Below are 15,646 nucleotides of genomic sequence, written 5' to 3'. Positions count from 1 at the left end.
TTCTTCTTCCTTCTTCTTCACAAGCTCAGGGTTCCAACATGGATGACCACCTGAAGAGAATCAGGGAAGATTATTGGGAAGGGACACAAAATCTTCAGGCAGAGCTATATCAAGTTATTTCTTGAAGAGAAGCCATAAGGCTATCTGTCCATTTGTGTATATGTAGTTTTAAATTATAACTATAAAGATGGAAAAATCACTATAAAACATTTTTAAAGCAAATTTGCAGTACCATAATAAACAACAAGCCACAGAAAGCTGTTAAGAAACACATTTGTTACAAAACAAATGTGAGCCAGCAGGTTAAAAACTATTACGAAGACCTGATCTGACTTACTAGGTACATTCAGATTTAACTCAGATTTATGTGGAGTTGTGGATATCTAAGTTGTACCTACAATTAAAAACAAAACCAAACCCAAACCTGTACATGCATGATATGTGAATTTTTCAAAAGCAATGTTTGAGAACCCCTTCCATTTTGTTTATCAGTCTCATGGATGTATGTGGAAAATAAGGGCTAATTTTCAGATGCTTTAGCTATGGCATTTGGGTACCAACAAGGTCGGTCACAGTTCTGTGAGATTTCCCTGAGCTTGCTGAAGAGCAGAAATCCCCCCGAGACTAAAATTTGTGAGTGGATGTGCTTAAAGAAAGGGGAGGTCGCTTTGGCTACTCTGGTCACAATTCAAAGATGGTTCTTAAGGAAAAACAAAACAAAACGAAACAGAAACCAAAAAACAACAGAGAAAACCCCCAAAACCAAACCCAAGCAGCATCTTCATTTGTCTTGATCTGAGTATGTCCTCTCTGGTACATACAACCCAATATCACTTTTATTTTGTGGAGCAGTTTAACTTCACTTGCTGTGTGACACTTGCTTCTTAATTGACTTTTCATAGTTGGCTTTAATCCATCTTGTAAATCTTTGAAGGTCACATTTTATGCAGTAACTGATGAAACCTTTGCTATAATGAGAATCTATCTTTATGTTGTCTTTTCCACTGAGATTTATGGAGTTTTAAAATGTGATATTTTAAAATGGCCATACCTTTGTGTCCTGACCTCTGCCAAGAGTGGTTTGTTCCCAGCCTGGGCGCACTACTTCAGGAGAACCATGCTGTACTATAGTTCAGCTGTTTGAGAGCATGACTGTAAGGTTTGGGATTCTTAATTTTTATTTGCTAGGATTTTTATTATGGTATGGTGCAGAAGGCCCCCTTTAATACTGTGGTGCTAGGTAGAGAAGGAATAGTCTGTCTTAACTGTAGACATTTGATAAAATTTAGTGAGTGTTATTGCTTTGGGAAAGTGTATACCTTTTAGAAAGACAACAATGCATTTATGAAAAATGAATAATCTTGCAGCTCCATACATACATATGATCAAACTCTTTTCGCAAGCTCTGGAAAAGAATTGTAAATACTGTCATCTGGTTACAGTTTTTGTTTTCCCCTCAGTAATTTTATTTTCTAATCCTTGCACAGCTAAAGACTGTTCTCTTGTATTTTGTTATGAATTACAAACTTGGTCCATTTGGGGTGAGGAGCGACTTAATTTTTTTCAATAAATAAATATGTATTTTTAGTTTTATTCCTACAGAACAGGAAAGGGAAAGCAGCCACCTGCAGGTTTTTCCCTTGCGCAACTTTACATTGTATTGAACTAGTAGGCCACCAAAAAAACTTGAAAAGGTCTGTTTGACCCATGGCAAGGAGTTGTCCCATATTGTCCTGCAAAAGAAATGCAGGGGTTTTTGGCTGAATGTTAATTTTACTGCATACCACTCTCTTTTCATCTTAACAGCCAGAATTCTTTTAGTGGCAAGAGAGTACTGTCTCACTGATTCACTGAACTTTCCCCATCGAGGGGAGTTGAACAGGACATGCTTTGTCAGCACTGATTTGGAAAACAATGGAGATCTTTACCTGTTTTTTGGACTGTCAGGTATGCAGCCTTATAGGTGGCTGTTTCAGAAGTAATCTACAAAGGCTATGTAGCAATGGTATGCAATTACATTTAAAGTCATTTTAAGCTCAGGCTGCCATGGTCCCATTCTTTCCACTTGCTCTCACTAGCTACCAATACTTGTGCAACCACCATGAGCCAGTTCAGCAGCCTAGTCTGACTGAAAATATGTCTGGAGTTTTCAGCTGTGTTGGCTCCCAGACCAGCTCACCAGAGAATTGCACGGATGCCAGTATATATAAAAGGCTTGTCTAACTCAGGAATAAGCTAGCGTTGTGTTCAGTGAGGGAACTGACATGTCTGAAGATTTGGGGCTATCTGCCAGTTTCAGTGCAGTGCTATTTTGTCTGTGTCCTGATATTTCTCTTTATTTCCTGGATAGAACCAGCTTGTGCTTGTAGCTGCAGCCTGAGACAGTAAAAATCCTTAATGAGTAAGGAAAAACACTCCTCAGAATTTGTTGCTTTTCCTGGTGTTTCCAGCAAGGGAGAAAATGAAATAAGAGGGAATGTATCTTAACAAATGGTGTGGTTAACATTCAATATGTATTGGTACATGTCTGGGAATATGAAGGCTATTCAGGTAAACTAAGAAAAAGGTAAAGCTGAAAAGCAACTGAAAGTCATATTTTAGTAAAAAATTCTACACCAAAGAAAAAAACCAATGGGACTTGCTTTTAGACTAAAACATTTTGTACTAGTTATTTGACAGGTTCAATAGCATTTCAGTTAAGACTTTGGATTTGTTATTCCAAACTGACTGTAAGATATGCCATGCAATTTTTTGTTTGCTTGGGGATTTGATAGTGCAAGAAAATTGGTACATGGGTTAATAGCCTGCATTCCTGTAAAGACACTGCTGGATAGAACAGAACAAAGCAATCAGTGTTATGTAGCACGGGTAAGTTTTGCTTCTATAGTAAAATGTTCATAAATGATTGCTTAATGATTGCTTCACAAAATTTAGGACAAACATAGTTTTTAAATCTCACCTACTGGCTATCTCTATTAAAAGCCAATAGCAAGCTCTTTCTTGCAGTGTTTGTTGTTCTATCTCTGTCATGGGCCAAAAGAAGCCACTGTATGACCTGAGATTTCTTTGTGCCTCAAAATTTATGTGAGCTTATTAATGGAGGCCAACCACCAATAATAAATTTGTGCTGCATGTATAGCACAACAGTTCATCTCCTCTGACAACATGACTATGAATAATTTATAGATGTAGTTATCGTGGAATTTGTAGGGGTCATTAGCATTTTAATGAAAAAGATACAGCTGTTGTACTAAATCTTCACTTTTTTTTCTTCTCCCTCAGTTAAGAATTTCGATCTGTACTTTGGAAGCAGCTGACAGCGTGTGGTAATGTGCTGACTGGCACTATGGGCAGGCGGTACCCAGGGGCTCACTATCGGCCAAGCAGCTCATGTATGTATGCAATCGCTCTAATTTATTTGTTGCTTTATTACTTTTGAAGGCTGCTAAGCCTATAAATTTTGAAATAGTATTTATAAAGAATGCTGACATATTCTAATCGATGCCAGCCCTTCTGTGTGTGTACCCAAATAGTAAGTATATTGATTTATGTTTAAACTGCAAAGGTGCTTTCTAGAACTTTAAAAACTGGCTTGCTGTGTGACTTGACCAGATCTACTGCAGTGTGCTGTGGTTTGAGCTGTGTTCAAGGTCTCCAATTTCATTTATTATGGAGTTCTATGGTTAGCTGCTATTCCTCTTCCCTTCCATCCCAGGCTTTTAATACCAGATACCTTCAAATTAACAAGCTACTTGAGCTCAACCTAAAATGTCACTTTGCACTATAGCTTCAATTGCTTCGAACTGCAGCTAACATCTCCAGTTCAGATTATTTATATTTTTGAATTCAATATTATTCACATTGTTTTTTTCCTCTGAATTGTATCCTATTGGATTTTATTGCATCATCTCTTACTGAAGGTTGTCTTCTGTAGAAGTGCAAAAAGGGAGCTCCTAGAATTTATGACCTTGCTCCTTCCATCAGCCACCACACTGCAGCAGTTCCACAGTGCAGATCATGGGAAGTGAGCTGATGTGACCTCCTTGGAGAGCTGTGGGCTAGCACCCCACCTCCAAAAGTCTGCTGCTGGTCCTTGTGCACTTTCTGTTCATCCCTCAGGCTACTGAGGTGAAGTTGTCGTAGGTTAACTTTTGTATTCACTCTTCCTTCTGCTGTAGCAAAAGAACATGATCTCCCAGGGCTTTTCTTGGCATCAAAGCCAGCTTAATAAGCTCTCACTTCTGTACTGTTCTTTCTGTTCCTTAAAAGACTCCTTTAAAACCCCTGACCACTTCGGGCATCCAGCTCCGCACATACTTGCGTTGGTTGATGCAAGTGGTAAACTGCAGTGAGAGCTGACAGCTGTGGCAGGACAGGGAATTCTCTGGTGGCTTTGCCATTGGACATGAGGAACTGCATGGTGAGACCCTGCATTCAGAACCTGACTTTGTGGGGTTTTGCCTAACCACAGGGCTAAATCCTAGGAAGTAGTAAAGCATGTTTACTTTCATAGATGCCATAAAGATATGTCTTAAAATGGTGCTTTAGAGCCAACTTAGATATTGTGTCCAAAGACTTTTTTGAGGGATATTGTCTATGGTACAATGGAGGAAATAAATGGTTGTTACAGTTTTGACAGGTCTTTGGTGGTCATGTGCTGGAGTACTGAGTTGGACTGATCTGTTTGAATCACTTGGCATTAAATCTAGACACCAGCTTTCAAACGTGGCCTCTCGGTGTACTGCAGGACATGATATTCACATCCCATGCCTAGGCTTGAAGCTCAGAGGTTTAAAATGTTCTGGTGTAGAAGTATCTCATCAAATCCATTCCTGCTTCGAGACAACAAGTAATGGCCATTAGATATTTACCAGAAGAGCCTGAAATGCTTTTTCTGTTGTCTAGTTGAACAGTTTTGGCATGAAGAAGTGGAATTGTTTACTTGGGTGAACGCTGGGACTCCCATCATCTGCCGGGGCCAAAACTTGCGTTAGAATCAACTGGCACCAGAACTCCCTCAGTTTGAGGACAGGGATATCAAAACACCTACTTCATGACTGCTTTGTGCTTTTGTTAAGCTAAGTTTTTCCTTTTCCTTAACTTTAAGCCAGGAAACTTTCTTTGTTTCTTGACTTTGTTACTGTATGATTTGTGCAGCTTCCTGGTGCCTAACGTAACATGTGTTTTGGACATCCAGCAATAATGGTATCAAAATTGCCCACTATTTGGGAGATGTGGATCATAATGAAATCTCTGATAACAGATTAGATCTTGATGGAAGTGCTGATAAAACACATGATTTCGCTTTTGTGTTCTTTGCATAAATAATGAGTAATTGCACCAACTCAGTTATTGTATTTCATGTTTACAGTTGTTGCAATCTTAGTGTTGTACATCAAGGACTTGGTGCAGCCTTAGGCTTTACTCCCTGACTTTATTTTCTGTCCGTACATACACATATACCTAAATAAATCTGTGAAGGGAAGAATTAGGTCTGTGTGGAGTATAGCAGCTGCGTTGCATCTTTGATGGTAAGGTAATATTTCATCCACTTATGGCATTGACTGCTTTGTTGAATGATTTAATAAATTTAGTGGGTAGAATAGTGTGTGGCCTTATGAAAATAACAAAAGGTTTTATATTCATGGAAACATGTAACAGTTTAAATAGAAAATGGCTTATTTGAAGCCCAGTGCTAGGAAACATATTTCCTATACAGGTGCTGAATGTATAAGAAACAGCAAGGTTTTTAAATTGTAAAATGGAAAGCTGTGAATTTAACGGGTGCCTGCTGCTTTAGACTTTTTAGTGGAGGGTGACTTTTTTGTCCCAAGCAAACTTTTTTTGGGAAATGCCCTTTTTCTGAAGCATTCATAAATCAAGGGTGACAATGAAAGGAAATATTCCTTGTGAGATGGCATTCCCCTGGACTGCAGATGGGAAAGATTTGAGTCTTGGTTCTTCATGATCATCTCCCATGGTAATGCTGCCCTTATAAATAAATGAAAGTGCTTGAGGGCAGAGAGAGCAGGGTTGATTTTTTAAAACTTGGGGTTTTATTTCCCATGAGGAACACTGAAATTTCTGCTCTGCCTCTGTCTATTCAGCTTCCCAAGGAATGCCCAACTGTGCCTTTCTTTGCACTGAGCTTGCAAGGGAGCTGTTGTTTCATGAAACTGCTGGAAAATCTGAGTTTCACTACAGTGAGATAAAGGAACAAATGTGAGAATGGTGACATTATAAATAACAGCAAATCCCTGAAAGAACCCTAAACTTCCAGTCTTGCAGCAGTGCTGATAATTACATTGCCATTAGCACAAGATGAGTTGGTATAAAAATGTATCCTGGTGTGCCTCTGTGGGCTTGGAGCTGCTCCTAGAATAACAGATAACTGACCCAAAGAGGCACCTCAGCCAAAGGAGGAGAGGTGTATGTACTGTGCAACTCTTGGTAGAAGCATGTCAGTAAAATTCTACATCTGCAAAATCCTGCCCTGTATCTCCTGACCTTTTCTTTCCAGAGAAGGACATCTTGGTGAATGAGATTCAAGCTTTATCACTGCTTGGCTCATGCTTGGGCAGATGACACTTTTCTGTAAAGTTTCTTTAAGAGCGCCACATAATAGCTGAGGAAAAGGCAGATGACTGATGGAGTGGAAGTTGCAGAAGTACCCAATGGCATGGGTTGCTCTCTATGTTAAAGCCTCTCTGGTGTGGGTTTCTGCCTTTCCACATTTACTATGTGGAGACTGGCACAAGAACTTCATCTTCCTCTTGAGTGATCCTGGTGAAGCTCCAAAGCACATGCTCATGTTGGCACATAGGAGCTGACCCAGAGCCTGCAGATGAAAAGCTTTCTTTAGGAACTCTGAGTGTAGTACTCTGAATGCCTATTGTCACTTACGCATTTGTTTCTTAGCATAATTAAATAGTAGCCCTATCTCAGGACCCTGACAGGTCTGTTTCTTCTTCATGGGGGAATCAGAAATAGAAGCTGATTGTTTCCTTGTAATTCCACCTGGAGTTGCCTATGGTCATGGAGAACCACCATGATAGCAGATTTGCATCGTGTGTTTGTCCCCTTTCACAGAAACTCTAGTTCCTTTGGTATTCAATGCCTTGTGAAGATCTGTGAGTTTGTAGAAGAACAGAGAATTTTGGCTAGCATGTCAAGAACTCGGGATTCTGTGTTACAGTTCAGGCCAGTAATACTAGTAGTTTGTTCTTTTCCACTTGTTCAATGTCCTCTACAGCCAAGTGTTGAAACCGAATCTGCTTTCAGCCACACTTCAGTGTAATTAATAAATACCAGTAAGTGCAGTTGCTTTTCTGTTACGTTCTCCTTCCACTTTATTATGGATTGATCCATTTAGTTTATGGGGCCCATAAAGCAAATATGATACTTGGCTTTCATTTACGAGCACATGGTTTGTTTTATCTATGAGCGCTGTGGGCGGAGGTTTCTCAGCATAGTACAGCAGCCTTCTCTGGAAGCTCTGCTGGCTGCATCAGGCCGGGATTCAAGTCACTGCTGTATTCTAGTACTATAATGACGTTGGGTACTGTAATAATACTGTAGACTTTTTGTCATCTCTTGGCATTCTGTCATCTTAAGCAGTACTGTAACACTTGGTTTATAAACTGTTGTATGTTTTGAAATATTTCTGATTTGTCCTGTTGAAGTTTGGTTGAAGACAACATGTAGCTTTGCAGGGAACTTTCAGCCTTGCTGAGATGTATGTCTTTGTGTAATGAGCCTTATTTTATTTCAGCCTTTGATGAAAAAATGACTAGAAATGTAGAGAACCTTTTTTAGTTTGATGTACCCTGAGCTCTGTTCCGTTACTGGAGGCAAGGAATATGTGGGTAGGACATGTGAGTCCAATTTTCAGACAGTTTTAGCAGATGTAGTTAAAAGTGCACATATATACTAACCGTACCGAGGTGAGATACAGAATGTTTTTAATGTACGTGGAACACAAACAATCTTTTCAACATGCAAAATCTTAATTTGCTTTTCTTGAGAGCCTTGATAGTCTCACTGTGCAAAAGCTGTCACTCTACTGCTCTTTCCTGTGACTGAGACTTGGACTTTTTATTTTTAGTCACTGGTCTCAACTAACTGTTAGCAATTTGAAATTATTTGCAAACACTTAGAAATTAATGAAATTATATGTCTTCTTTATATTCATACTTTTGATAGACACATACTTTCATTCTTTATTTCCATATAGAGTTGTAGAGTGTCGACTGAAAGATTGTTTTCCATTTTTTTCATTTTCAAATTTTCATCTCTAGAGTCTAATTTGATGTTAAGTACAACTTTACAGTAAAGAGAAAACAATTTTTGCTGTAGAATGCTCTTTCAAATGCTTTTTAAGATCTCAGCTATGAGGCAGTAAAAATAGGTGGCTCAAAACTATTGCTACCAGTCTGGGTAATCTGAGGATAAAAACATTTCAGATAATCTTGGTTGATAAAACTTTAATGTATAACTAGCCATAAATTTATAATATGTGGTTCAGAGGGCAGGTGCAGTTATAGCAGGTGAAATCATGATGCCAGGCCATCAGAAGTTTAAAATAAATTAGTTTAAAAAGGGAAGCTGAAATGTCTTTATTTATGTGCATGCATTTAGTTGTTCTTGGAGAAGCAGATTGTGCTCAGGAGTGTGCAGCGTTGTTTCTAGGCTTTGCAGGAGCAGGGAGAGTTTGCAAGCTGCAAATAGCAGGGCTGCAGACAAGGTGTGTGGGAGGTGGTTACTGATAGTAATCTGTTTAATTTTTATTTCTTTTTCCAGCACAGCATCTGTGCTGGAACTTACCACCTGACAGGGTCTCAGTTAACATTCTACCTACTTCTCTTACTGGTGCTGTGACCTGTGCTTAGTGTCTTTCCTGCTTTTGGTGCCTGTGTCACCTGATCAAAGAGCTTGGGATTGGCCTAGTGCTCTTTCAAACAGCTGGAAGGCTGGTGCTGGACCTTGTAGGTTTTCCTAACCCTGTTAAAGAATCGCTCATATTTTGAGTGGCTCTGCTTCCTGATTTAGGAACTGACAAATGATCAAAGTTAAATTCAAATCCCTGGTTTGAAATCAGTCTGAACCAGTCCAAGTCATTTTATGTGCCAAATCTGTGGCCCTTGATTCCTTTCTAATGCTCCATCAAGCATGTGTATAGGCTGCCTGTCCTAGAAGGCATTTTGGTTATGTTTTTTCACGGAGACATCTTATCCTAACTTTCTCTTTCGTATGACAGTTTGCTTTTGTTTTGGTATTTCTGATCAGCTTTGATTACACATTGTTTACCTTCAGTCTTGGAAAGAGATATTTGTGGATGACACTTGAGATTGAAGCTGTAGAATATGGAAGTCCTCCTTGCTTTATTGGTCATCTCAGTTGCAGAAATTCAAGTTACAGTTTCTGAGTTTGTGTGCCTGTTTAAGGGAGAATGACATTTATGCTTGTGCCCTGTATTAGCATTTATAAAAGTAGGGCTATTTGTAAATTAGCAAATAAGTCCAAAGTGCAAGCTTTATTGTAGAGATTGAGTTAAAAAAGCAGAATGTTATGGCTCATGAGTTTAATTTAAGCAATGGGATTAGAAAAATTACAGCCATTTGCTTAGCAAATGTCACTGTGAATGTATAGATCCAGTGACAGAAGGTCTTATTATCTGTGCTCACAAGTAGCCGACAGATAAAACACACTCCATCTTCTTGCTGTGACAACACTGGTTTTGCCTACCCAACTGTTCCATTCTACACATGGGGGGAAATCTAATTAAAGGGAGAAAATTGAATTTGGAAAAGACTTAGCATGCCATCTTGTTTTTTCCCCTCACTAAATGCAGAATTAGTCACTATGGCATGTCACGGCTATACCTTATATAAATGAAAGAATTGCTCTTTATTTCTTAAAGTGGTTACTTGATTTCAGAATACTCTAGTAGTACAAGATGACCCACATTCTCTGCAATATAAAGTTTCACTCAAGCAGTCAAATATACACTGATTATTTAGATTTATCTATCTTAATAAAAAGAAAAGTACAGGAACAGTGGATTTAGCCAGTTTCTTTTTGTCATTTATATTTAATTTTTTTATTATTTTTCTTTTTCCTTCATATCTGTTAGAATCAGATTCTGAGAAGCATCTTGTCTTGTAATTTTTTGCTAGATGAGGAATTTGGCTTTGTGGGAAGGGGAAAGGAAAAAAATAGTAAATGAGAAGGCATATTCAATTTGAGTGCTACAACGCATTGCAGAATCTGAAGGTTTTTTTCCTCAATTACACCATATAAAGACAGATCAGCTTTATGGATTCCCATTAATAAGAGCATCACTGGAACAGAAACAGCACTGCTGCTAGGGTGTTGCGGTCGGTTGGCAGCATGATTAGCTCTAAAAGGAGAAATGTCATTATTGTGGCAGCAGGGGCTGGCAGGGTGCCTCTTGGGGATGGAGGAGCCAGGACAGAAAGCTGGTTACCAGATGGTGATTTCAGTAGGACTGGGTGAAGCAGGAAATAGCTGGAAATGGGAGGAGCTGCATTTAGCAAGCAGGTTGAAGTCCTGATTTTATTCTGGTGTGAGAACAGATCCAGGGTGGAGTAGAGAGGGCAGCAATGATTCCCTGCTTGGGCAGGGGTGTTGAATTTGATGATCTGGAGAGGTCCTTCCCACCCTCAGGAACTCAGAGATTTGTGTGGAGGAGTCTGCAAATAGATTTGAGAGCACCGTGTGTGTAAGATGTTTGCAGCCTTGCTCGTTTCCTGCTCTTGCATTCCCCAAACTGCTCTGCCCACCATCATAATTTGCTTTCTTGGCTTTGCTGAGCTTTCTCTTTCCAGCTTCCAAGCTCAGTCCAGCAGAGATGTCATTGCCAGAGGGAGCAGCCAGAAGAGAATCATCGGCTGTAGTCTCTGATCACACACCACAGCACTTCATCTGAGTATTTTTCTTCCTTTTCTGTTCTGAAAGGGTTAGGTGTCACCTGGAATTTGTGTAGGTATCTAGGTAAGAAGAATCAGATGACATTTGATACTAAGAAAGCTTCTAGTCTCGATTCTGATTTCAGCTAATAATGTAAATCTGGAGTTTATTAGGATGCTTTTGCCTGACATCTGTTTAACTATTAGCTGGTTGTAGTTTTAGAATGAATGTTTTAACATCGGAATTCACCCTTTGAGGTGAAAGGAGTTAGCTGGTGCTGAGCTGCAATCATTGTATAATGAAGGTGTTCTCTACAGCTGCTTAGACTTTAACTAGAGCCCAAGTGTACAAGACCTGAGGCTGTAGCCCCATGGCATGAAGTCGTCATTAAATGTACTCAAGAGATATCCTTGCAGAAGGGAAATCTGCTTTATGGAAAGGTTTGTATTATTTCTTCCCTCTGTTTCCTAGATGCAGTGACAAAAATAGTAATGAGTACCTTGTCTCTCACTCTGTGTCCTTCATCTCCAAACCAGTGACTTTAAGGCAAAATGGTTTATCTATGAGAAGCTGGCCAGGAAAGGGTCCCATACTGGAACTTACTGCCTAGCTTTCTTTTTGTGATTCCCTCCTGTGGGATCAACCCTGCATTCTGTGCTTCTTAATTTCATATGCTAGATCTCATTCTGCAAATTTTCGTGGGAACCTGCCTTACTGCTATGTTTTCTTTTCTTTTACCAGTGCTGCTGTGGTTTCCTGAGTAAGCTGTAGCTGAGTAATTGGGAAAAACCTAGTATTTTCTAATGTATTGAACTTTTTGCTACAGTATGTTGACTAAAACTGGAGAATATTTTTGAATTTGTGCTCCTAGTAAAGTTGTACATTAACAAAAATGTAATAGTTATTTTTACTTACATGTTCGTTTTTCTGTAGACTAGCCTCTCCCATACTTTAATGACTGTCAAATATCATTGAAAACTCAAAAGATCCTCACTGTTATGCTGTGGGCTTTATTTAGAATGCTTAACATCTCTCAGGAACTTCTAAAATGTGGTATTTTTCTTTTGTGTTTTCCTTTGGTTTTAATTCTTAAATGGTCCCTCTTTTCAGATATCAAATTATAATCTATTTCCTGATGCATTGCTGACGCCCTGCGAGCCATGTCAGAAGTACTTCCAGGTCAGATGCCCTTTAAAAGATTCTGCTATGCAAATATGTGAAATTTTCCTCTTATTTTTCTTCTTCTTTCCAGGACCATATTTCACTTCCATTTTGCACTTACACATGAAAAAGGGCAAGCACTTCCTTTCTTTTTTAACTGTGCCTTTTTGAAGAAACTCTCTATTCAGCTTTTTTAAGACCTGCCATAGATCATACGACGCAAAAAAGTCATTAGATGGCAAAGACAAATCGTTCATGCACTATTCTTTGTTTGCAATGGCATTTTCTCTTTCTTTCTTCAGCTCTGTAAGTTTTATGACAAGATTAAAATACATCAATAAAAGCCATTCAGGTAGTAGCGTTATTTGTATTATTATGATCCTTAGAGAATTGGCACTACTCTGCGTTAAACACATTATAGTGGTAAAAGTATTTTAATCTAGATCTGTAAGAATGTTAAAAGTCTACAGTTGAGGCTGGGAGTTCTTTTAAAAAGTAAGCAAGTCAAAACCCTTAATGAATTGCTATGACAGGTCTTCTACCAAGTTAAGTGCTGTCTTGAAGCACCAACAATTTAACATTATTGTTATTCCCAGTAATGATAATTTCCTAATTATTGTTAGCTTTTCACCAGAGTAGAATATTTTTTAGAGTAATACCCTACTTTTACTCACTTAAAACTTACCAGTGTTCCCCCACTTTAGCTGAGATATATGTATCAACTCAGTGATTCCTGATCTGGTTGTCCATTTGTGTTTGCTTTCCAGCAGAAGGTAGAGGAATTGAAAATTGGGTGCCCTGTGCCAGTAGCATTGTCGTTGCTGGTGGCCAGGCAGCACAAGGAGCTGTCTGAGAGGGGGATGGAGTCCGCCTGTGGAACCCTGGGTGCAGGAACCCATGGTTCCTGCATTTTATTGAAGTTTTTGTGCTTCCTCTGGGAAAAGTGACATGTTTCAAGCATCACTGTGTCCTGTATAAAGGAAGAGGGACAGGCTACCGCTCTTCTTCCTTACGCTGTTCTATTGTGCAAGCTTTCTTCAGTGCTCTTAGGCATTTACTTGCATTCCAATTTTTCTGGTGCTTTAGTTAGTCCCAGTCTCGTAGCAACTTCTACGCTTGAGATGGAAGATCTGGCCTTTCCCATCTGTATTTCTTCTTCTCTTTTTGCCTCCCTTTCTCTTTTCCCCCCCCCCTTTTTCTCATGTCTATATCTGCTTCCAAGAGCAGAGGGAAGCCGGCTGCGTGCATGCCAGAGCAGGCTCTCAGCCCCTGAGAAAACAGCCTGCTTCACTCTGTGCACACCTTGTGCTGCTGTTTGCCTATTCCTTGCTCATTTGATCATGATGATTTGATCAACAGATCACCTGAGATGGGGTCAGGAGGGGAAATGGTGTCTAGTGAGAGGTTTGTTTTGACATTTTTCTGTTCATGGTCATACACCAGCCCAACTTACCACCCAAGTCACAACGACTACGTGGGTCGCAAAGACTCCTTGGCTTAGTCGTTGAACAGCGTGCCAGTGTTCATCAAACCAATGGAGAGTCTTTATGAAGCAGATTAGTCAAATGTAATGCATTTTGTTGCAGTGTTTCCAAGGGCGTTTTCTTAACAATAGTTCTCAGCAATGAAACAATAACAGCAGGGGACAGGCTACAGATAAGCTGGCAGGCAAATGCTTAAGCTTTGTCTAGGAAGATTATTTTTAAAGAAATTTGTTCAGTAACAAAAATAGTGGCAAACATTGCATGAAGCAGCTCATTTGTAACAAAGGAGAAAAATAAATTTCAGTCTTGTTCCATATTGTGGTAATTGTATTTATTGGTGAAAACCATAAATGCTTGTTTTAATTTGCTGAAGCATGAAGTAAAATATAATCTAGTGAAATCCCTAGATACCATGCAATTCCATAAATTCTAAAGGTCAGGCAGTGGCAGGGGAAATTATCCTGCCCTATTACTTTACTTTTTTTTTGTAACTTTCAGGTTGTCAAATTTTGAGTGATTCAGAAAAGAATACAAAGCAGTGAGTTGATATGTATGATATGTATATGTTGATGATATATATATATGTTTCATGTAAAACATTTTGGTAACATCTGATCAAATGCAACCTTGCTTACATTAGACCTGGTTGGTTTTAAACAAGATCCAGAAAACTATGTGTACGTATATGATATGTTTATCTGAGAAGTAATTTACATAGTTCCTTTAAATTTTGTGATAGTTGTGTTTTAAAGTCTCATGTGGCTAAAGCTGAAATTGCTCACAGGATGTTTGTTAGCTGTTACCTAAGATGATGGCTTTTGCACGGTGTGCATGGGGTGATCCATCTTCTAAAGAATTTGCAGTTGGTTTAGACTGACTGACTGGGGCTTGAGAAATTGGCAAACATGAATAATTGTAAAATTCAGTTTAAATTCTGTTTCTAACAAGCTTTAGAAATTGTTTTTCAACAGCTGGGTGGGTAATTCAGGGAACAAAGAGTATTATTATTTGATCTGCTTGGTTTTAAGTGAACCAGAGTCATGTTTGCAAGTGAGCAGCTTTGACAGCACATCAAAGAGGAGGGAACACTAGCAACTGTGCCTGCATTTAGGTAACCTTGTGAAGTGCTCCTTTTCCCTCTGTTTATGTATTATATGTTCTTTTAAAACCCATATATTTAATCTCTTGTAAATCTGTACAGCAGTCAGTTCTGTCATATATCAAATATACAAAGATGCAGCACAGCTCAGCTGGAATGATCTGTCATCAGCTAGCTCAAATTACAGCTTTTCATTCCTGGATAAGCTCCAGATACCTTTTTATGTGCTATATAAGCAGTCAGTGATATCTGAGAATTAGGAACAACAGAAAGGGTGTTTCATGTTGTGGCAGATGGGAGTGATTTATTAATTGGTCTCTAATTTAGTTGCCAGGTATCAAACAACAGTGACTGCCACAGTAAATGAAGGTGTTCATGGAGTACTTGTGCAGATTGGTGGAGGCCATAAATAGACCGTACAGGAACAAATTACAGTTTTTTAATTAGTTTTGGGTTTCTTTATCCATATTTTGATAATTTTTAATAGTCTAAAAATCTGTTCCCTCAATAAACTTAATATTTTTTCAAAATATGAGCTGTGACCCTGGCTAACAACAACCAGAAACTTGTTTACATGTAGACAAAAGAATGGTATTATTTAACAGTGTAGTGGGTGTGCTCTGCCCTAGGATGTATGTTTTACCCTTTGTGAGCTGTAGAAATAGTAAGGCATCTCTGGAGCCAGCCCTATTTTTAAAGTTGATTGAATTCCACCAGAATATTTTGTCAAGGGATTTCTTTTGCCTCCCCTTGGAAATCAAATACACCTTTGTGAAATAATCTTCTGCTCATATTCCCTGACCCTCTACTTCCAGTCTCTAAAAAAAAAAAAAAAAAAAAGAAGGCAGAAGGGTAGGGAGGGGAAAGACAGAAAGACAAATAGCGGAGAAAATGCAGGTGTTGGGAGTCACCAACTGACCAGCCAGTCAGGCTTAGCACTAACAGCACTACCCTTAGATGAAAAAGAAGCAGC

At 39.0% G+C, this 15,646-nt stretch overlaps 1 protein-coding gene across 15 annotated transcripts in view; it reads left to right on the top strand.

Annotated features, from left to right (window-relative positions):
* Positions 1–15,646, top strand: part of APBB2 (amyloid beta precursor protein binding family B member 2) — a 169,610-nt gene that overhangs the window by 58,780 nt on the left and 95,184 nt on the right. For 8 of the 15 annotated variants that reach the window (XM_048302830.1, XM_048302833.1, XM_048302834.1 and 5 more), the window contains one exon: positions 3,283–3,392. In XM_048302830.1, the coding sequence (XP_048158787.1) occupies positions 3,347–3,392 (46 nt within the window). In that variant the 5' untranslated portion in view covers positions 3,283–3,346. Of the gene's footprint in view, positions 1–3,282; positions 3,393–12,039; positions 12,109–15,646 lie in introns of those variants that run through there. The other 7 variants (XM_048302843.1, XM_048302842.1, XM_048302839.1 and 4 more) reach the window with 1 other exon arrangement.

This window comes from Corvus hawaiiensis, chromosome 5 (assembly GCF_020740725.1).
Source record: "Corvus hawaiiensis isolate bCorHaw1 chromosome 5, bCorHaw1.pri.cur, whole genome shotgun sequence".
NCBI lineage: Eukaryota > Metazoa > Chordata > Aves > Passeriformes > Corvidae > Corvus > Corvus hawaiiensis.
This window is presented reverse-complemented; position numbering and strand designations above follow the sequence as displayed.